This window comes from Leuresthes tenuis, unplaced genomic scaffold, assembly GCF_036924035.1.
Source record: "Leuresthes tenuis unplaced genomic scaffold, fLeuTen1.0.hap1 SCAF_18, whole genome shotgun sequence".
In the NCBI taxonomy this organism is placed as follows: domain Eukaryota; kingdom Metazoa; phylum Chordata; class Actinopteri; order Atheriniformes; family Atherinopsidae; genus Leuresthes; species Leuresthes tenuis.
Genome location: NW_027325372.1, coordinates 2,319,162 through 2,341,086, shown reverse-complemented (window position 1 = coordinate 2,341,086; position 21,925 = coordinate 2,319,162). Strand labels below are relative to the sequence as shown.

Sequence of the window (21,925 nt, the reverse complement as noted above, 5' to 3'; positions counted from 1 at the left end):
GCTTTGACAGATTATTTTCATGCAGTCGGACTAACTGTGATTCATAAATCTGAGGACAGGAGGATGTGACATCACTATATTTACCTTTTAAATAGTTTCTGTCCTTTTTCAGCTGCCAGCTTTGATGAGAGATATTTTCTATGCACATTATATTCTTTATTATCTCTAATCTGATAAATATGACTTGATGTAACGCTGATAAACTCCCATCAGATGAAGCATCTGCAGAATCTTTATTGAACATCTGGAGTTTCAGACCCACATCACAGCTGAGTTTTCCTCCATCTGACTTTAACCCCGTTATGTTTTTTTCAAGGTGAAGGAAAAGATAATCGGAGGTTTGTTCTTGTTTTATTTCCTATTTTACCGGACCCTCGGTCTCATTCTCAGCTGTTATCGCTCCACTCAGCTCTTCATCCTCTGAAATGAGTCCTTTTTGTTCTTCCATCTGCCTTTTATTGTCTTCATGTTAAACATGTTAGTTTGTGGTGTTCCTGCTGTTTGTTCTCATCGCTTCTCGTGTTGTTTTTATCGGCTGAAGAAAATGTTTCTACGCTGTTAAAGAAGAAACGTCAGAACAACAGAGCTCACAGAATAAAAACTAATCATCTGAAGCATGTGGATCAAATCTTTCTGAGTGAGAGACGCAGGAAAGAAAAATTCAAAGAAAACTGGACTCATTTCTCTGCGATGAAGCTGTTTTATTGAAGAAAGTCAAATATTTTCTGCTCTGAACATGAACTCTGAACTTTGTGCTGTTACAGGAAAACTGCCTCAGTTATACCCTCACATCAGTTTGACATTTTCTCCGTCAGATTTCACACAAACACTGAAATGAAGACAAAAGAAAACACTTTGTTCACTCCTTCAAAGCGGTATTTGCTGTGAAAATCTTCACTGGTTCTCACATTAAAGCTGATGAAGGATCTCCTGATTCCTGCTGATCCTGGAAATGACCGTTTCTGAGCACCTCAGAACAGACTTCCTCATCTGTTAGAAAACAGCAACAACATTTGATCTCTGAAGCAAATCAAAGTCAGTGTAGCTCCAGAATAATTTTACATTTACAAAGTGATGAGATGTGAACAGAGTCTGTGATAAAGGAAGGTCTGCTGATCTCTCTGTTGGGCTCCATGAAGTGGAAGAGAAACAACAACATACAGACACATCAACACAAGCATCCAACTAACATTTAGAGCTCAGAGAAGTTTAGATTTTCATGTGGAGAAACATTTCTGTGAATAAAACTCATCATTAGCAGTGATATCCTCCATGGCTGCACAAACACAGGAAAAAGCAGCAAATAAACAGCAGAACAGCAGCGCAGAGACATCACAGCAAAGAGCTGACAGGATACCTTTAATCCACTTTACACAACTCTGCTGTGGCTCCAGAATAATAAGGCCTAATCCCAGCATAGAGCGGCTGAGTGAATGTGGTCTGGACTCTGTGGAGCAGAGTCATGGTTCCAGAGACGCTGTAGAAGGACAGAATACCTGCTCTGTGATCCAGGTACACTCCGACTCTGGAGGATACAGGACCTGAGATGAAGGTTTTTATCTTGTTGTACATAAATGAATAACTGTTTAGGAAACAATGTAATGCCCAAGATTTGTCATTATAACCAAATCCACATTCAATCCCACCTGCTCTGCTGATGTTCTTGTAGGCAACTGCTACAATAACTCCTCTCCCTCCCCTCTTCACCTCCCAGTAACAACGTCCAGTCAGACTCTCTCTGCTCAAGACCTGAAAATATCCAGTGAATCTGTCTGGATGAGCAGAATAAGACTGAAGTTGTTTCATTAAAGTCACTTTTCTGTTCCCCTCTGACAGTAACAGCTGTCTGTGTGCTGTGTTTGGATCCAGTGTGATTTCACGTGAATATTTTAAGAAGTCAGCTCTGCTCTCTGGTTCTGTTTGAGGCAGTAAAACATCCACTTCAGTGACTCTCAGTGAGATGTTGGTCCATTCCTCTCTCAGGATGTCCTGTAGTTTCTCTCTGAGCTCTGACACAGCTGCTGTCACAGCCTCAAAGTGCCTCAGAGGACGGATCTTGATGCTGGATGAGGGTGTAGACTCCCTGAGTGCTGACACTGAGGGGCAGTTCTGCAGAAACTGGGTGTGATCCTCTGTGTCTGAGAGCTGCTGCAGCTCAGCATCTTTCCTCTTCAGCTCAGTGATCTCCTGCTCCAGCTTCTCCTGAAGCTCTTTGACTCGACTCACTTCAGTTTCCTGCTGGGATCTGATCTGCTGCTTCACCTCAGAGCTTCTTTTCTGGAGGAGACGGATCAGCTCAGTGAAGATCTTCTCACTGTGCTCCACTGTTTTATCAGCAGACTGATTGATGGCCTCCACCTGCTGCTGAAGCAGCTTCACATCTTTCTCTCGGTCCTGGACTCTCTGCTGGATTTGTTGCCGACTCCCCTCCAGCTCTCTCTGCCTCTCAGTCCTTTCTGCTGCAGCTGACACTGTGTCGTGGCCTTTATGTTCATCCACAGAGCAGAGAAAACAGATAGACTTCTGATCAGTGCGGCAGAACATCTTCATCACCTCATCGTGACGAGAGCAGATGTTCTCCTGGAGGTTCTTGGAGGGCTCCACCAGCTTGTGTTTCCTTAATGGAGGTGAATCATAATGAGGCTGAAGGTGATTCTCACAGTAAGAGGCTGGGCAGGTTAAACAGGACTTGATGGCTCTCAGTTTTCTTCCAGAGCAGACATCACAGGCCACATCTTCAGGTCCAGCATAGCAGTGATCAGCAGGAGCAGCTTGGAGTCCAGTCTTCTTCAGCTGCTCCACTAAATCAGCTAACATGGTGTTTTTCCCCAGGACAGGCCTCGGTGTGAATGTCTGCCTGCACTGAGGGCAGCTGTGGATTCCCTTCTGATCCTCTCCATCCCAGTGGGCTTTAATACAGTTCCTGCAGTAGCTGTGTCCACAGTGAAGAGTCACCGGATCCTTCAGCAGATCCAGACAGATCGAACAAGAGATCCTTTCTCTGTCCAGCTGAGCTCCTTTCTGCGCCATTTCTCCTCTCAGATCAGCGACTGACTCGTCTGTGTTCCTCACAGCTGCTGCACCTTAAAGACTTTGGACTTTAACTTGTCTCATCAGGCTCTAATCTTTCCAGGAGGAGGAGAAACTTTAAATAATATGCAGTAAGTAATAAAAACTGAGTGGTTTTATTCACCATAAAGACATAAAAACAGCACAAAGTCCAGCTCATTGTGTTTGGATCTGATTTCAGAGAATGAACTGATGAACTTTTCTGAGATGATTAACAGACTTTAAAGATTTCTGCTGCATGTTGATTCTCTGTTTGGTTTCCTTCACTTTTTACACTTCGAGGATCATTTTTTACCATTTTATCTGAAGAATGATCACTTCTACAGGCTCTGGGGAGGATTCATCCCTCCATAAGACCTGTTGCCACTGATTTTCAGTCCACTTCTTGTGTCATTTGGCACAGCTCAGCCTTTTCTCCCTGTTTCCCTTCCTTAAGAACGGCTTCTTGACAGCCACCCTTCCATGGAGACCATTTCTGATGAGGCTTGGGCCAACAGTAGATGGATCAGCTGAAGGTCCAGATGCATCTCTCAGGTCCTGTCAGGTCACAGCTGGATTTTTTCCTCTTTCTTAAGGACATCACTTTCAGTTCCTGTTCATCTGCTGGAGATAGTTTTTTAGGCCTGACACTTCTTCTTTTGTCCTCCACTTGTCCAGTTTCCTCAAATGTTTTAAGGACACACTGCACACCATGCTGAGATCTGCCAAGTTTTCAGCTAATAGCTCTTTGGGAATCACCTTGTTGCTGCAGAAATCCTATTTTCTGTCTGTCAAACTGTGTTTTCTTTGCTGTTTTTCATAGATGCAGCTAAAGAAATGGGAACAAATGATGTGTCTTTGTGACAAAGTGCCTAAAGATCCAGTTTAAAACGGCTTCTTTGCTAAGTTGTCTGTTCTGTGTCGACACAACACTGGTTCATCCCTTGAGTTAGGAGCCTTTTTTCTGCCTGAATGCTTCAAAGGTCAGAGTTAAGTGGCTGAACAAAGAAAAAACACTGAAAATGCTCAGGAACAAGGACTGAAGATGAGTGAAAAAGCAGAAAATATCCAAATAAAAACTGTGAAAGAGCTTCAGAAAGCTGCAGAACTATTGATCAGGACACTTTAAAGCTTAAAGAAAGTCAGGTTTCTTGGAAGTAAAAACTTATTTTCTTACTTAATGGCACAAAGCTTCTGATAATCAAAGTATTTTTTAAAGTTTACAGACACATTTTCTGCTCCACCAAACTTGCCCGGACTTGGGATGTTTTATTGCTGCAGGACAGGAATTTACCCACATTTTAAGGTCTTCTCTGTGACCTTTTGCATATTTCACGTCATTGTGCCATTTTGTCTTTTTTACATTATTTATTGCAGTGGGTTCAGAAACAGGAACGTCAACTTGGATCGTAAATCATTCAGATATATGAAGAGAAATGTCAATTCCATCGTCAGACTTAATAAATCCGTCATTTTTTACATGGTTTCTGTTCAAAAGCTCCTACTTTTATTATGCAGAATCAAAGAAATGTCTAATTTTTAAACATCTTTGTGAATTTAAGGCAATTGAAGATAAGGGTGGTGAGAAAAGCTAAAAAAAGGCTTTTGATTCTGAGCCGTTCTGCAGCTTTAATGACATTTATTTTTAGTTTTATCACAGCAAACACAGAAGCAGGTTAGCACGGCTCCTCTTAAAAGGATTCAGGAGTTTAATCCTCACCACCACAGTCCTGCATTCATATTATTCTTCATCATTCCAGGCTGAAGCCATGACAGTCAGATCTTTGTTCGAAGCGGCTTTGAAGGCTTAAACGATCAAAGAATTTACTTGTGTTGCACTCACTGTCTGCAAATCAACTTCTCTGAAGCCAAAAATGTTTCCACAGACCGACTTTGGCCTGTAAATATTCCAATTGTGATGTTTCCAAGAGTAGTTCTTAGAATATTCTGCTCACATTCCCGTTTACATGTCTCAGATCATAGTTCGATTCATGCCCAGGTTAAGTCTCCTTTCTCCACTGCACGGTTTGCATTTATCCAAAGCCTTCATCCCATCTGCATCCCTTAAACCACCGAGCATTTCTCAGGTTTCCCTCACGCCCCAACAGCGTCTTCCTGTTGCCTGCAGCCTTGCAGTTCTGCTCTAACTTGGCTGCAGCCTAGAACATGCATAGATGACACCAGAAAACAAGCAAAACCAGACTTTTGAGATGCACGTGAACATGTTTGACTGAGCAGAAACACCCAAACTCAAGCTTCTCCGATCTGGACTCACACACAGATAATGTGGTTATTATCCCTCCTGCATGGAAACACCCGGCTGGTCCCAGCTGCTCTGTTCAGGCTCCAAACTTCCATCTTTCTGCATCTTTCAGGAAAAACAGCAAAGTGTTTATTAATCCAGCTGAATTCCCCATAAAGCTGCTCTCATTCACATGTTGTTTTGTCAGAAACTGGGACTGAAAATCAGCCCATTAAGACTCACTTAAAGCGTTTCCAGACTGTCGCTCTGCTCTAATAAAATCCTGATTTTTATAACCACAGAATCACCGTTAAAGCAGCTTAAAGACGGCGTCTGAGCAGAGAATTCAGCTGTTTTTACATCTCCCTCAGAGGAGGTTGGAGGCAGCTGAAAGTCTTGTTTATTTGCAGTTTTAAAAGGCTGGTTTTGGTTATAGAAAAAAAGGATAACTTATTTTCCTTGATATATATTCAATAACAACATATTTTTCACAGTTCTGTTCGTATCAAAGTAAGAACTTATACTGCTGTGTTTCTTTTTGCTCCTTTCATCAGACATTTTCACTGGATCTGTGCTTTTTATCGTCATAATGTGCCTTTTCCAGCAGAATCACCCGTTTTGCTTCAGAACTTTCCTAACTGAGGAGCTAACTGTTCTCGGGAATTAAATCTTTAGCATAAGATGCACGAGAGGAATTCTGTCCCACAACTCCTGGTGCTGCTTTTTAACACCCAGAGGTGCAGGAACGCTGACCCTCCGGGTCTCAGAAACACGACTGTAAGAAACAGAAATCCAACCTGGAACGAGCTGCGCGGGCGCACAGCGTGCACGTGACTCACCAGCACGAATAGCCTGTCTTTTAATCGAGTGAAAGATAAAGCGTCAGTGTGTCTGGGAGTCCTTGAGAACATTAGTCATAGAAAATAAAAGCCGCTTTCCCTTTAGGATCACGGCTAAATGAGCATGTTGGAGTTAATTTGCTTCACTCAGAGTCCCACAGTGTGTTCAGAGACTGATTATGAATGATAATTGCATATCAAACTCTCTGTTAAATGACCTCTGCAGCATATTTACATTCCCATGTTGCACTCAGACTGTCATAAATCCTTTAAAAAGAGGTCAGAATGGCCCTTTAATGTTCTTATGTTGCAGCATCAGCTGTAAAAAACCCTCTCCGAGCAGCCCAGTCTGCTCTGATTGGTCAAAATGGCGAACTGCAAGTCAGCTGCTCACTTTCTGTTCGAATTGTGCCACACGAGCTATTAAACAAGCATCATCCAGATTCCTTACATGATGATGTCATGCAGTTGGTAATAAAAAGCCTACAAATGAGGCGTTTCAGCGTCTAAGAACGTAACCTGCCATCCATCAGGTTAAGTTCTCCAAACATTCCCTGTGGGATCAAAGTAAAGATAAACCAACTGCAATTACACTGAAAGCAGCTTCAGTCAGTCTTTCAGAGTCGGTAACCAAGTTAGGAGCCTCCCACTGCTGCCCTCCCCTGTAAGGAAACCAGCCTTTAGCAGCTGCCCGTTAAACCCCGGGAGAAGCACTCATTTTGAGTGGCTCTCAGTCTGTGGCTGCACAGAAACGAGCTCAAGGCTGAGCTGGCATCGTTCTCTTCGCAGTGGGAGTTGTCTTTTACAGAATGAATGCATCGCTCTAATGTGGGAAGAAGTTTACCCCGGAGGTGTGTTCACTGGAGGCTTGGCAGGTCGGAGCAAAACGCTGGTGCGCTGACGGCTCTGCCACAGATTCTTTCAGGGCGCAGGAAGAGAAGGACGCACGGCGGACCGCTGCGAGGAAATGGATGATGGGAGTTTACTTCCAGCGGGAGTTACTACTGGTTACTACTACTTTCAACACATTTCCAAAGTTTACACTCTAAAGGTTTGAAAGTTACTACAATGCACAAGCTGAAGAGAAAGTTCTACTCAAAGAGGCGTCTGAACAGCGCCTCCAGCAGCGCGGCGGGCTCCGTCAGCGACCTGGAGGACCGGGTCATCATGACGTGCGAGGACGTCCCAAAGCAGAGCTCCTGCGACTCGGACCTGAGCTCCCGCAGCCTGGGGGCCGCCTCCAGCCTCGGGTCCCAGAGCTTCATCCACCTCGGCAGAGACGGGACGTCCTGCTGCGCGGGGAAGGAACCGCAACAGGACCGCTACTCCCAGAGAGGCGCGCAAGTGTACGAACCCTTCAAATGTGGCGCCCCAGAAAGCTCTCCTAACTGAGGAATTTACTGCGTTTCCTTAAATAAATCTTTGGTTTTTCTGGGCATGAGACAGATGTTTTCTTTGAGCCATCTGAGAGTTATGGGATGCTTGTTCCTGCATGTTGTTGGGCTGCACTCCGCTCCTGTCAGAAAGCACCGACGGGTTCCACTTCTGAATGATCCGATCTGAGAGTTTAATCCTCCAAAAATAGCAAGTCTTGTATCTGCTTGCCTCTTGTCAGGAAATCCATTTTGCTCGTGATTAAGCAGCCTCCAGCGACACGAAGACGCATTCTTTAACCTGCAGAATTGGATGAAAACGTGATAATTCTTTCCAGCCTTTAAACGTGACGTTTTCCTGCTTTTCTCCATCATGCGCGACATTAACTGTAAATCTCTTGTTGTTCAGACCAAACGAGTCGCTTATAGATGAGATCTTGGTCTTTTTTCATTATCCTAATTGATTTTATCAAGAAAACAGGGGGGAAAAGTAGTCAGATCAGTATGTTAAACACAGAGATATGGTCTATCGTCGACATTTCACCGTAGTAACCGTGCAACGCCTCCTCTGTCTGTGCTGCCCACAGGCCCACTCTGATCGACATGGGGCAGGTGTACAGGCAGACCAACCAGGAGAACCTGGAGCAGGCCTTCAGCGTGGCAGAGAGAGAGCTGGGCGTCACCAGACTGCTGGACCCCGAAGGTGAGCAGAATCGCAGCCTCTCTCTCAGCTGAGATTTCTCCAGAAAAGTCAGGGATTAACTGATGGTTTTGTGCCAGTATTTTCCTTGTCAAACCTCCTTTTCTGTTGCCCAGCTGTGCCGCTGACAGCTTTCCTTCCTCTCGTCTCTCTGCAGATGTGGACGTGCCTCATCCAGATGAGAAGTCCATCATCACATACGTCTCCTCTCTGTACGACGCCATGCCAAGAGTCCCAGACGTCCAGGACGGCGTCAGAGCCAACGTGAGTCCCTCTCCTCCTTCTTCAGACTGGATCAGTCTCTATGACGGTGATGTTTAAAGTTCCCCAACACAGCAGCATGAAGGGGGGGCTTTTTACTTCTCACAAGTACACAGCTTGTTCTTTAACTTGGTCTTTATTTGGTTTGAAGCCATGTTAAGTAGGTCAGACGTCTGTTTGCAGGAGATTTCTTGGCGCCTGAGGGTCGAAGCACATTATTTTGCTCGATCCTGAGGGTTATTGTGAGCAGGACCTTTTGAATCTGGCTGGAAAAACAGATGTTTGCAACTGAAGCATGAACATGTTTTACAGACCTCATTTGGAAGAAAATCTGAAGGTTTTCTAAAAATCTGCTGCAGCATCACTCAGTAAAAGCTGTTCTGGAGCCAAAGAAAGACAGAAAGTTTATAGAATCTACAGCAACAGCTTCTGGAGCTTCTCCAAGCAGCAGGTTACCTGCTGACAGGTGAGGGTGTCAGGATTGGGTATAAAAGCAGCTTCCACCAAAGGTTCAGCCTCTCCAACAAGGATGGGTCGTGGCTCACCGCTTTGGGCCAAACTCCATCAGAGAATCATCAATAAGTTCAGGAAATATTCCTCAGAGTCAGACTGGAAAGAACTTTGGTCTTTCAGCATCTACAGAGCAGAATATTGGTAACAGATTCAGGGAGTCTGGGGAAGTCTCAGTGTGGAAAGGCCAAGGACAGAAAGCCCTGTTGGATGAGCTCGGAGCCCTCAGGCAGCACTGCAGGAGAAACCGTCAGGCCACCATGATCCATACAGCCACATGGGCTCAGGAGGAGCTGGAGCCCTCAGGCCACCATGATCCATACAGCCACATGGGCTCAGGAGGAGCTGGAGCCCTCAGGCCACCATGATCCATACAGCCACATGGGCTCAGGAGGAGCTGGAGCCCTCAGGCCACCATGATCCATACAGCCACATGGGCTCAGGAGGAGCTGGAGCCCTCAGGCCACCATGATCCATACAGCCACATGGGCTCAGGAGGAGCTGGGAGCCCTCAGGCCACCATGATCCATACAGCCACATGGGCTCAGGAGGAGCTGGAGCCCTCAGGCAGGGCCGGCTCTGGGTAATATGGCGCTCCAGGCCAGAGTCGTCTTACATACTTCTGATTTGGGCCAGTTTTTCCTCCACCTCCTCCTTCCTTTGCTTTCTAAAAGCAGCACCTGACGGCTTGGGTGCCCTTTTCATTAGAAAAGATGATAAAAAAAACGTAAAAAACTGTACTTAACTAGTTCCTTTTTTCTTTAATTGAATTATTATTAATTATCATATGTTTCAGTTAGTCTCTAACTTTGTGTTTTAGATAGATTTTTCATAGTGAGCTTTTCTGTTCTTTTTATTATCTATTTTAAAGAAAAGGTGTCAAGAAATCAAGAAAAAAAGGTTGAAATTTATTATTCTTATAGTATAAGTATTATATAAGTAGTATAAGTATAATTTTTTATTTTTTTCCCTCCAGCAGCATGATCAATCCATGTTAAATAAAAGTTTAAATTACAGATTAACCTTTTTATTGCACTTTACTAAACCTCCTAACCTTTTGGGGATATGGGGTCTCTGTTAAAATGACAACTTATAAAGAAATTAGGATGATTTTAGAGCTGTAGCAGGACTGAAATGTCAGATGTGGGAAACTTTAGCATCTGTGCACATGTGCTTCAGGAGCTGGAGCTGCGCTGGCAGGAGTATTATGAGGTGGTGACCCTGCTGCTGCAGTGGATCCGGCACCACATCCTCGTCTTCGAGGAGAGGAAGTTTCCCACCAGCTACGAGGAGATCGAGGTGACCTGAATCTCATCTTCAGCCTGGAAACAACATGGCAGATGGTGATGGAGAGGCTGACAATTAAATCTTTCTTCTCGTTTTCATCCGCAGGTTCTTTGGCGTCAGTTTCTGAAGTTCAAGGAAACTGAGCTTCCTGCAAAGGAATCGGACAAGAACCGCTCCAAACACATCTTCAAGTCCTTCGAGGTGCCTTTCCCTGCAGATGGTTCAAGCTGCACGCCTTAGATCAACCGATGCGCCGATTAACTCAGCGCTTCTTACCTTTCAGGGTGCGGTGCAGGCTGGGCAGGTCAAAGTGCCCCCTGGTTACCATCCCTTCGACGTGGAGAAGGAATGGGGTCGTCTGCACGTGGCCATCCTGGAGAGAGAGCGCCTCCTCAGGACTGAGTTTGAGCGGTAACTAGGACACAAAGCGAACCTCATCACATGCTCTCTGTTGCTAAAGCTAAAAAAAAACCACAAAGCATTCAGACTGTTCCTGTTTGACCACGAGAATGACTCATCTCCGCATTGGTAGCAGCATTAAAATGGAGTTTGCTTTGTGGGGTTGGAAATAAAAACTGCATCGAGGGAAACACATGACACCATGGCAACAGGCTTCAGAAAAATACGGTCCCCTGATAGTCCCCCAGCACGCTGTTAATCACATGCTGGGCAGGGCGTAGCCGGGGACTTGTCTTATTCCAGAGCTGGAGAAAGTTGTATCGTCTGTGAGGACGGAGGCTTTAGAAGGAGCCGCATCATGGCGTTCATGCATCAGGGATATCAGTATCTGTTCCGCTCCAGGACGGAGTGAGTGGGAAGGTTTTCACACGTTTCCCAGCTGTTCACCAGCTGAGCAGGTGGTTTGTTTGAAGTGCTCTTTGACCTCTGACCCCTCCCTTCCTCCCTTCCTCCTGCAGGCTGGAGCGACTTCAGAGGATCGTCAGTAAAGTCCAGATGGAGTCAGGAGTGTGTGAGGAGCAGCTCAACCAGGTGGAGACTCTGCTGCAGTCGGTGAGGCTCAAAGATTTACTTTTAAAAGTCAAGTTATCCCGTTTATCACGGCTTTCTGTGCAAAGAAAACGTCCGCAGAGCTCAAACATCCACTCCAAACTGACTTAGACTCATTTGTAGGCTTTTTATTATCAACTGCATGACATCATCATGTAAGGAATCTGGATGATGCTTGTTTAATAGCTCGTGTGGCACAATTCAAACAGAAAGTGAGCAGCTGACTTGCAGTTCGCCATTTTGACCAATCAGAGCAGACTGGGCTGCTCGGAGAGGGTTTTTACAGCTGATGCTGCAACATAAGAACATTAAAGGGCCATTCTGACCTCTTTTTAAAGGATTTATGACAGTCTGAGTGCAACGTGGGAATGTAAATATGCTGCAGAGGTCATTTAACAGAGAGTTTGATATGCAATTATCATTCATAATCAGTCTCTGGACACACTGTGGGACTCTGAGTGAAGCAAATTAACTCCAACATGCTCATTTAGCCGTGATCCGAAAGGGAAAGCGGCTTTTATTTTCTATGACTAATGTTCTCAAGGACTCCCAGACACACTGACGCTTTATCTTTCACTCGATTAAAAGACAGGCTATTCGTGCTGGTGAGTCACGTGCACGCTGTGCGCCCGCGCAGCTCGTTCCAGGTTGGATTTCTGTTTCTGAGACCCGGTGCGTTCATGCACCTCTGGGCCAGCAGCAGAGATGCTGGTGTTAAAAAGCAGCACCAGGAGTTGTGGGACAGAATTCCTCTCGTGCATCTTATGCTAAAGAATTAATTCCCGAGAACAGTTAGCTCCTCAGTTAGGAAAGTTCTGAAGCAAAACGGGTGATTCTGCTGGAAAAGGCACATTATGACGATAAAAAGCACAGATCCAGTGAAAATGTCTGATGAAAGGAGCAAAAAGAAACACAGCAGTATAAGTTCTTACTTTGAAACGAACAGAATTGTGAAAAATATGTTGTTATTAAATATATATCAAGGAAAATAAGTTATCCTTTGTTTCTATAACCAAAACCAGCCTTTTAAAACTGCAAATAAACAAGACTTTCAGCTGCCTCCAACCTCCTCTGAGGGAGATGTAATTCAGCTCACGCAGCTCGTTCCAGGTTGGATTTCTGTTTCTGAGACCCGGAGGGTCAGCGTTCCTGCACCTCTGGGTGTTAAAAAGCAGCACCAGGAGTTGTGGGAGTGTTTTTTACAGTTGATGCTGCAGCAGTCTGCAACATAAGAACATTAAAGGGCCATTCTGACCTTTTTTTAAAGGATTTATGACAGTCTGAGACTCTCAGTTTGAAGAATCAGGAACAAATCCCGACGAACAAGCTAAACGGGCCTCGTTAATGAGACTGTCTGATACAGACAGAATAACAGCCGGTTTGACCTGCCGGGAAAGGTTTGAGCATATTTAGATACGTTTAACTTCATCTTTGTGTGTGCATCACAGGACGTGAGGATGATGAACGCTGGGAAACCCGCTCAGCACACAGCGGAGGTAGAGGCAGACCTGGAAAAAGCAGAAGGAATGATTCGCTTCCTCTTCAACGATGTTCAGCTGCTCAAAGATGGACGCCACCTCCAAGCTGAACAAATGTATCGGAGGTGCGGAAATATTCACAGAACTTACAAAATTCTGTATTTTATGAAGAATTCTTCCTTGAAAGACAGAAGAAGTCTGTATTTTATGAAGAATTCTTCCACGAAAGACAGAAGAAGTCTGTATTTTATGAAGAATTCTTCCACGAAAGACGGAAGAAGTCTGTATTTTATGAAGAATTCTTCCTCGAAAGACAGAAGAAGTCTGTATTTTATGAAGAATTCTTCCACGAAAGACGGAAGAAGTCTGTATTTTATGAAGAATTCTTCCTCGAAAGACGGAAGAAGTCTGTATTTTATGAAGAATTCTTCCTCGAAAGACAGAAGAAGTCTGTATTTTATGAAGAATTCTTCCTCGAAAGACAGAAGAAGTCTGTATTTTATGAAGAATTCTTCCTCGAAAGACAGAAGAAGTCTGTATTTTATGAAGAATTCTTCCTCGAAAGACAGAAGAAGTCTGTATTTTATGAAGAATTCTTCCACGAAAGACGGAAGAAGTCTGTATTTTATGAAGAATTCTTCCTCGAAAGACAGAAGAAGTCTGTATTTTATGAAGAATTCTTCCTCGAAAGACGGAAGAAGTCTGATTTTATGAAGAATTCTTCCTCGAAAGACGGAAGAAGTCTGTATTTTATGAAGAATTCTTCCACGAAAGACGGAAGAAGTCTGTATTTTATGAAGAATTCTTCCTCGAAAGACAGAAGAAGTCTGTATTTTATGAAGAATTCTTCCACGAAAGACGGAAGAAGTCTGTATTTTATGAAGAATTCTTCCACGAAAGACAGAAGAAGTCTGTATTTTATGAAGAATTCTTCCACGAAAGACGGAAGAAGTCTGTATTTTATGAAGAATTCTTCCACGAAAGACGGAAGAAGTCTGTATTTTATGAAGAATTCTTCCACGAAAGACGGAAGAAGTCTGTATTTTATGAAGAATTCTTCCTCGAAAGACAGAAGAAGTTTGTGATTGTTGCTTTCTGTGTGTAAGAATAATGATTTTAATGGACGTTGATGAAGAGAACCCATTAAATTTGCTTATTGTTTCGTCCCAGAACTACCATTCATCCCATTTGTTTCCACCTGCAGAGTGTACCGTCTCCACGAGAGGCTGGTAAACCTCCGCAGTGAGTACAACCTGCGGCTGAAGTCGGGCGTGAGCACCACGCAGATCCCCATGACCCAGCTCCACAGCGTCCAGGTCCTGCAGCAGTCCTCCGCCAGGGTGCGGCCCGAGCTGGACGAGGTCACCTTGCGCTACGTGCACGACCTGCTGGGCTGGGTGGAGGAGAACCAGCGGCGGGTGGATGAGGGGGAGTGGGGCTCCGACCTGCCCAACGTGGAGTCCCAGCTGGGCAGCCACCGAGGCCTGCACCAGTCTGTGGAGGAGTTCCGCTCCAAGATCGAGCGAGCCAAGGCCGATGAGGTATGTGGAACACTTCAGATGGAGCAGAGCGCCCACACCTCCTCTTTTAATTAAGTCCCTGATGTTAGCTACAAAGAGCTTAATGGAACGGCTCCATCTACTTGAATGCTCTTGCAAAGGCTTCTGTCTGGTCTCCTAACTGCTCTCCTAACTGGTTTCCTAACTGGTCTCCTAACTGGTTTCCTAACTGGTTTCCTAACTGGTCTCCTAACTGGTCTCCTAACTGGTCTCCTAACTGGTTTCCTAACTGGTCTCCTAACTGGTCTCCTAACTGGTCTCCTAACTGGTTTCCTAACTGCTCTCCTAACTGCTCTCCTAACTGGTTTCCTAACTGGTTTCCTAACTGGTTTCCTAACTGGTCTCCTAACTGGTTTCCTAACTGGTCTCCTAACTGGTTTCCTAACTGGTCTCCTAACTGCTCTCCTAACTGGTTTCCTAACTGGTTTCCTAACTGGTCTCCTAACTGGTCTCCTAACTGGTCTCCTAACTGGTCTCCTAACTGGTTTCCTAACTGGTCTCCTAACTGGTCTCCTAACTGGTCTCCAGCCTGTGAAACCTCTGCAGATGGTCCAGAGCGCGGCGGTGCGTCTGGTCTTGGATCAGCCTAAAAGAACACGTCCTCCCTCTGTTCATTGAGCTCCTCTGGCTGCCCTTAGCCGCCCGCATCAGATCCAAGTCCCTGATGTTAGCTACAAAGAGCTTAATGGAACGGCTCCATCTCCTTGAATGCTCTTGCAAAGGCTTCTGTCCCAACTGGGTCCCTCCGTTGGTCCCAGGATTGTCGTCTAGCAGCTCCTACACCACGCCTAAGACAATCCAAACTCTGTTCATGTGTCGTCCCACGATGGTGGAATGACCTACCGAGCGCTACCAGAACAGGGGCGTCCCTGTCTATCTTCAAGAAGCTCCTGAAAACCCAGCTCTTCAGAGAGCATCTCCTATCCCAGCACTTACCTTGTACTTCCCTACCCCCTCTATCTCTGCACTTTATCTTTCTGCACTTCCTTCTATGCCTGCACCCTATCTCTACTCTGTCCCCTCTGACAGAGTCGGACTCCTGGGTTCCTTCTATGTAGCTTATTGTTAGCTTTTTATAAAGCTGTTATATCTTCATCTGTAAGTCGCTTTGGATAAAAGCGTCTGATGAATACAGAAATATAAACTCTATGCTTGACCGAATAGTTCATAACACATTGTTCTGCAGTTATTTCAGTTTTACTCTGACTTTAAGGTCAATATTGAGAATCCTGGCACCCAAAAGAAAATCCTCGGTGCAAGTAGGACCCGAAAATTAGCCAAAATTCTACAAGAAAAGGTCACATTTAGTCTAAAAATGGATTCGTCAACCAACATTTCACAATGATGTGGTTGATGATGCACCTTTGTGACAACATCTGCACTGAAATAAACCAAATAACTGCTAAAAGGTGAATAATAAAGTCTTTCTGCACTTCCTTCTATGCCTGCACCCTATCTCTACTCTGTCCCCTCTGACAGAGTCGGACTCCTGGGTTCCTTCTATGTAGCTTATTGTTAGCTTTTTATAAAGCTGTTATATCTTCATTTGTAAGTCACTTTGGATAAAAGCGTCTGATAAATACAGAAACATGAACATAATATGAACTGATGCTATTTCTTCATCAAAACAATCTGTTTTCTGTGCATAATGAGACATTTCTAATCATCTAAGTGATGATTTCCTCATTTTTCTGTTGCTTTACTGTTTATGTTGGACCTCAAACTGAATCAGAACTTATCAGAATCAAGCTACGAAGCCTCTTTTGAGCAGATTTATCAGTGAACAGCTGCCTGATCGTCCTGTTTCTGATGTGTGTTCCTGCTCCAGAGTCAGATCTCACCCGTCAGTAAAGCCGCGTACCGCGAATATCTGGGAAAACTGGAGCTGCAGTACGGAAAGCTTCTGGTAAGAAACGGAAAAAACAAGCTTCCAGGCAGATGCAACATGGCTGATTCTTGACTCCAGTGATTCATTCTTGAATTTGAGCCCCTAAATAAACCGAGAAAGTAATAATTTGTCACCTGTGTGGTTGCAGAATGCCTCAAAGGCCCGTCTGCGCTACTTAGTGGAGCTTCACACCTTCGTCAGCGCCGCAACCAAAGAGCTGATGTGGCTGAACGAGAAAGAAGAGGAGGAGGTCAACTACGACTGGAGCGACAAGAACCCCAACATGGCATCCAAGAAGGAGAACTACTCGGTATGTGGGAGCTGCAGCCTTGCAGCTCTGAGGACGGTGGTTTGATTCTGATTCTGATTCTGATGCTGCTTCTGTGCTGCAGGGTTTGATGAGAGAGTTGGAGCTCAGGGAGAAGAAAATGAACAGCGTCCAAGCCACCGGAGACAAGCTGCTGAGAGACGGACACCCAGCCAGGAAGACGATAGAGGTGAGACCCTACAGTCTGCAGGACTTTATGCTGTGGAAATGTGTTTCTAACCATCAGAACCCCCTCTTCAGGCCTTCACTGCAGCCCTGCAGACTCAGTGGAGTTGGATCCTCCAGCTGTGCTGCTGCATCGAAACCCACCTGAAAGAAAACACCAGCTACTATCAGGTGCTTATCCCTGCAAAACAGGCCGGTTAACGCGGCCATTTATCCACATTTATCCTCCTCAGTGGAGCTGTGTGTCGGAGGCTCACATTTTCTTCTTCTTCTAGTTTTTCGCGGACGTGAAGGAGGCGGATGAGAAGCTGAAGAAGGTGCAGGAGACGATGAAGAGGAAGTACACGTGCGACCGCTCAGTCACAGTCACCCGGCTGGAAGACCTGCTGCAGGACGCCGCTGTGAGTTTACTGTTTTGAGTCCTTGTGGGGGGGCTTTTCCACCATCAGAAAGCCAGTTTCATCTAAATCTGTGGCAGAAAAAAGCTCAGTTCAGAGCTTAAAAACCTGGTTTCCAGTCAGGATTAGATCCACGGTAGTGGAAATGCTGTGAAAACAGTGACTGGAGAGTGGAGCTGGTGACTCCTGGGACCGGTCCGGTGCTTATTTACCTGGACTGGTCCACAAAGGAGACCTCTGCTGGTTTGTTCTTCCTCTCAGGGCTTTTCTCTACGCTGTGTGTTCATCACAGGATGAGAAAGAGCAGCTGACCGAGTTCAAAACTCACCTGGAAGGCCTGAAGCGCAGAGCCAAGACCATCGTCCAGCTGAAACCACGCAACCCTGCCAGTCCGATAAAGGGGAAGCAGCCCATCCAGGCTGTCTGCGACTTCAAACAGATGGAGGTAGACGCTGTTTCTTCACACGTTCTAACTGAATCCTGCGTGAAACCGGTTTAGAAACGAGCATCTGTCCTCGTCTCCGTCCAGATCACGGTCCACAAAGGAGACGAGTGCGCTCTGCTGAACAACTCGCAGCCCTACAAGTGGAGGGTCCTCAACGACAGAGGCAGCGAGTCGTCTGTGCCGTCCATCTGCTTCCTGGTTCCACCCACCAATAAGGACGCTGTGAACAGCGTTGCCGGGTAAGATTAACCGGGTCGGAGACAGAAACACGGACCGAGAGGCAGGAAGTGGGACTAACCTCCTCCGCCCTTCCTCAGGCTGGATGGAAACCTGCAGAGGCTGCAGACCACGTGGCAGACCATGTTTGTGGACCTGAAGAGCCTCCTGTCCTGGCAGTACCTGATGAGAGACATCCACATCATCAACACCTGGAACGTCACCATGGTAACCACATAGCGGCAGGGTTCAGTTGAGCAATAATGCGATTATACGACTAATGCCAACAAAAATAAGATGTAGAATCAAAATATATCCACGTTGATGGACAGTTTGCTCTCAAATTTTAAAGTTTTTTGTGTCGCGTTGCCATGGAAACACATGCAGAGAGGGAGGGGCGGCCCAAACTAAATCAATAGGCCGACTGCACAAATAAACAGAAAATGCTTTTTTTTTTTAATCGCCAAAATTATAGTAAGAAAGATGCTGATTTTTTTTCTTTTATATTTTATAAAAAACAAATGTTTTTTATAAAAACAAATAAAAAAGATTTTAATTGTTTTATCGAGGTTTGCAGATGTTGGAATATTTAAAGCCCAAACGTTGCAAAAAAGTCACAAATAAACAGAAATTGCTTATTTATTTATTTTAATCGCCCAATTTGTAGCAAGAAAGATGCAGATTTTTTTCTTTTATATTTTATTAAAAATATTCTCACCGCGTCCAAAAAAAAATAAAAAAGATTTGAATTGTTTTATCTGCAGATGTTGGAATATTTAAAGCCCAAACGTTGCAAAAAAGTCTCCAACTTTGTAATATTGTTATAAATTCTATAAACGGGACCTTGGCGGAGTAATATTTTCGGTGATGAGTCATGAATCTAAATTTCCTCTCGACCAATCAGATTGCTTGGTCGGAACTACCTGATCTGTTTCCTGTTTAACTCGATGCAGGGAAGGTGCACTTGGATGTAGTTTCTGACTGAAATCTGTCATGAGTTCGAGCAGCTTTTACTTCATCCGATTCTTTTCGGGTTTGTATTTCATACATTATACGACTAATGCCAACAAAAATAAGATGTAGAATCAAAATATATCCACGTTGATGGACAGTTTGCTCTCAAATTTTAAAGTTTTTTGTGTCGCGTTGCCATGGAAACACATGCAGAGAGGGAGGGGCGGCCCAAACTAAATCAATCGACTGCACAAATAAACAGAAAATGCTTTTTTTTTTTTTTTTTTTTTTTTTTAAATCGCCAAAATTATAGTAAGAAAGATGCTGATTTTTTTCTTTTATATTTTATAGAAAACATTAGTTTTTTATAAAAACAAATAAAAAACATTTGAATTGTTTTATCGAGGTTTGCAGATGTTGGAAGTCACCGATGCAGCTGATGGAGAAATCCAAACATTTCGATTACTCCAGAATATTTAAAGCCCAAACGTTGAGAAAAAGTCACAAATAAACAGAAAATGTTTTTTTTTTTAATCGCCCAATTTATAGCAAGAAAGATGCTGATTTTACTTAATCCGATTCTTTTCGGGTTTGTGTTTCCTACATCTTCCTGTTCCTTGTGCAGTTTAAGACTCTGAGGGTGGAGGAGTACCGCCTGGCGCTGAGGAACCTGGAGCAGCACTACCAGGACTTCCTGAGAGACAGCCAGGACTCGCTGACGTTCGGGGCGGAGGACCGCATGCAGGTGGAGTCCAACTACAACCGGGCCAACCAGCACTACCACACCATGGTCAGCTCTGCAGAGCAAGGTCCGTTTGCACCACTTCCTTCACCAAATGGGCCTGAAACATGGTTCCACACCGGTTTTCTTCACAGTTTCTGTTGGAAAACACACATTTTGTCATTCCATCGTGTGAGTTTGAGCGTGACTTGACTGTTGGATTCACGTTGCAGGCTCCGTGCCTCCCAGTGCAGGTAAGGCGTTAAAGTGGCCGATGTGCAGTGGGAGCTTTGGAATGGCTTTTGGAGGGCTGAATGTCACACTTTCACACAATCATCCTCACTGTGTTCACCCTAACATCACTTATCGTCATATTCCTGTCTTTGTGCATGCTTCATGGCAGCTGATTCCCAGTGTTTTTCAGTGAATGAACAGATCAATTAATTGATGAATTAACATTTAAGCATGAAGAAGCTGATTTTGGTGTTCACAAGCAACGGATCAATGCTCCCAAATGGTTTCAGTTTGGACTTTTGGGGGCTGCAGCTGCAGTTAAACCACAAAACAAATGATTTCAGACTGATTTAACATATTTGTGCAGTTGTTTGATTCTTAAAGCCGTGACGTTCAGAGGCTGCAAAGCGAAAAAAAACTGCTTAATTTCATTTGCTTTAAAGACAAAATGTGCTTCAACATGTTTTTGGTCCAACCAGGAGAGCAAGACGAGTCGGTGTGTAAGACCTACCTGACGAAGATCAAAGACCTGCGCCTGAGGCTGGAGGGCTGCGAGACCCGGACCGTGACGCGCCTCCGCCAGCCGGTGGACAAGGAGCCGCTGAAAGCCTGCGCCCTGAAGACCGCGGAGCAAACGGTAACGAGAACTTAGAAAGAAAGCTCAGGGAAAGCCTCTCCAACACTCATCCTCCTGTTTCTGTGCAACAGAAAGTCCAGTCGGAGCTGGAGGGCCTGAAGAAAGACCTGAGCTCCATAGCTGAGAAGACGGAGGAGGTTCTGGCGTCCCCTCAGCAGTCCAGCTCCGCCCCGATGCTGCGCTCCGAGCTGGACCTCACTCTGAAGAAGATGGAGCACGTTCACGGCCTCTCCTCCGTTTATTTGGACAAGTGAGACTTTGTGATCCTCTGGCAGCCCGCTGCTCCTCAGCTGGGCCTCGTCTGAACTGTAAACCTGTTGCTTTTCAGGCTGAAGACCATAGAAGTCGTGATCAGAAACACCAAAGAAGCAGAAGACTCGCTGAAGAAGTATGAGAGCCGTCTGCGTGACGTCACCAAAGTGCCAGCCGACGAGAAGGAGGTGGAGGAGCGGCGCAGTCAGCTGAAGGTTTGTGCCTCACGAGCCATTCTTTCCCTGCAGTCAGTCCTCATTTTGACTGTTTTTACTCTCTTTTGTCTGACAGTCGATGCGAGCTGAAGCAGAGGCCGATCAGGCGATATTTGACCGGCTGCAGGACGAGCTGAAGAGGGCGACATCCATCAACGACAAGATGGCGAGGATCCACAGCGAGCGCGATGCTGAGCTGGAGCATCACCGGCAGCTGGTCAGCGGTCTGCTGGAGCGCTGGCAGGCCGTGTTCGCTCAGATCGAGCTGAGGCAGCGGGAGCTCGACCTGCTCGGCCGCAAGATGAAGCTGTACCACGAACGGTACGAGTGGCTGATCCGCTGGCTGGAAGAAGCGCGGCAGAGGCAGGAGAAGATCCAAGCCGTGCCGATCGGCGACAGCAGGGCTCTGAGGGAGCAGCTGGCCGAGGAGAAGGTGAAGTAACGGGCGTAAAAAGGAGGAAAAAACGGCCCCGCTGAGTGGAAAATCTCATCTGTTTTACTGATTCTTACAGACGCTCCTGGAGGAAATTGAGAGAAACAAGGACGACATTGAAAACTGCCAGAAAAATGCAAAAGCTTACGTCGATTCTGTCAAGGTAAGAACTGCTAAATGCTGCTTAACTGCAGAGAAAGTCTAGTTCTGGGCTTGACTTTTTCTCTTTTCATGAAGGATTACGAGCTCCTGATCTTGACATACAAAGCCCTCCAGGATCCCATGGCATCTCCTCTTAAAAAGCCCAAAATGGAGTGTGCATCTGATGACATCATCCAAGAGGTTAGTATCAAACACAGACGAGCTTTACTCAGTAAAGCTGATTGATCAGCTATTTCCCTTCTTTAGATTCAATCGATAAACATCATAAAGGCTGCTGTCCCTTTGCTAAGCCACTGAACTCTGACCTTTGAACCATTCAGGCAGAAAAAAGGCTCCTAACTCCGAGAGAAATAACTGGTTTTCCTCAATGAGATGTTTCTGAATGAAACGCCAACATTGTGTTTGCATTTCTGTGATTAAAGTACCGTGAAAAAGTGTTGAGCAGTTTATAATGTTTCCTTCCAAGCAGCCAGACCTTCCTGTAACCTTTAAAGTGTCCTGATCAATACTTCTCCAGCTTTCTGAAGCTCTTTCAGAGTTTTTCTTTGGACATTTTCTGCTTTTCCACTCAT

The 21,925-nt window shown here is 45.2% G+C and overlaps 2 protein-coding genes across 3 annotated transcripts in view; one reads left to right on the top strand and one right to left on the bottom strand.

Annotated features, from left to right (window-relative positions):
• The window catches only part of pleca (plectin a), a 132,186-nt gene that overhangs the window by 91,769 nt on the left and 18,492 nt on the right, over positions 1-21,925 (top strand). Inside the window, exons 9-32 of one of the 2 annotated variants that reach the window (XM_072370791.1) lie at positions 8,090-8,205; positions 8,360-8,466; positions 10,153-10,272; positions 10,366-10,461; positions 10,544-10,671; positions 11,178-11,271; positions 12,717-12,871; positions 13,951-14,287; positions 16,134-16,211; positions 16,342-16,503; positions 16,586-16,690; positions 16,762-16,857; positions 16,962-17,087; positions 17,377-17,529; positions 17,614-17,768; positions 17,847-17,973; positions 19,325-19,508; positions 19,654-19,674; positions 20,134-20,291; positions 20,363-20,541; positions 20,620-20,758; positions 20,835-21,191; positions 21,271-21,354; positions 21,429-21,533. In XM_072370791.1, the coding sequence (XP_072226892.1) occupies positions 8,090-8,205; positions 8,360-8,466; positions 10,153-10,272; positions 10,366-10,461; positions 10,544-10,671; positions 11,178-11,271; positions 12,717-12,871; positions 13,951-14,287; positions 16,134-16,211; positions 16,342-16,503; positions 16,586-16,690; positions 16,762-16,857; positions 16,962-17,087; positions 17,377-17,529; positions 17,614-17,768; positions 17,847-17,973; positions 19,325-19,508; positions 19,654-19,674; positions 20,134-20,291; positions 20,363-20,541; positions 20,620-20,758; positions 20,835-21,191; positions 21,271-21,354; positions 21,429-21,533 (3,382 nt within the window). The remainder of the gene's footprint in view (positions 1-8,089; positions 8,206-8,359; positions 8,467-10,152; positions 10,273-10,365; positions 10,462-10,543; positions 10,672-11,177; positions 11,272-12,716; positions 12,872-13,950; positions 14,288-16,133; positions 16,212-16,341; positions 16,504-16,585; positions 16,691-16,761; positions 16,858-16,961; positions 17,088-17,376; positions 17,530-17,613; positions 17,769-17,846; positions 17,974-19,324; positions 19,509-19,653; positions 19,675-20,133; positions 20,292-20,362; positions 20,542-20,619; positions 20,759-20,834; positions 21,192-21,270; positions 21,355-21,428; positions 21,534-21,925) is intronic. The other variant, XM_072370792.1, reaches the window with a different exon arrangement.
• Positions 691-3,036, bottom strand: LOC140275350 (tripartite motif-containing protein 16-like). Its single transcript, XM_072370794.1, has one exon. It carries the CDS (start codon positions 3,028-3,030, stop codon positions 1,360-1,362), a length of 1,671 nt encoding a protein of 556 aa, XP_072226895.1. The 5' UTR covers positions 3,031-3,036; the 3' UTR covers positions 691-1,359.

What these genes read in the sequence shown, in the direction of transcription:
- LOC140275350 (XM_072370794.1), bottom strand. Translation starts at nt 3,030, where the DNA reads ATGGCGCAGAAAGGAGCTCAGCTGGACAGAGAAAGGATCTCTTGTTCG.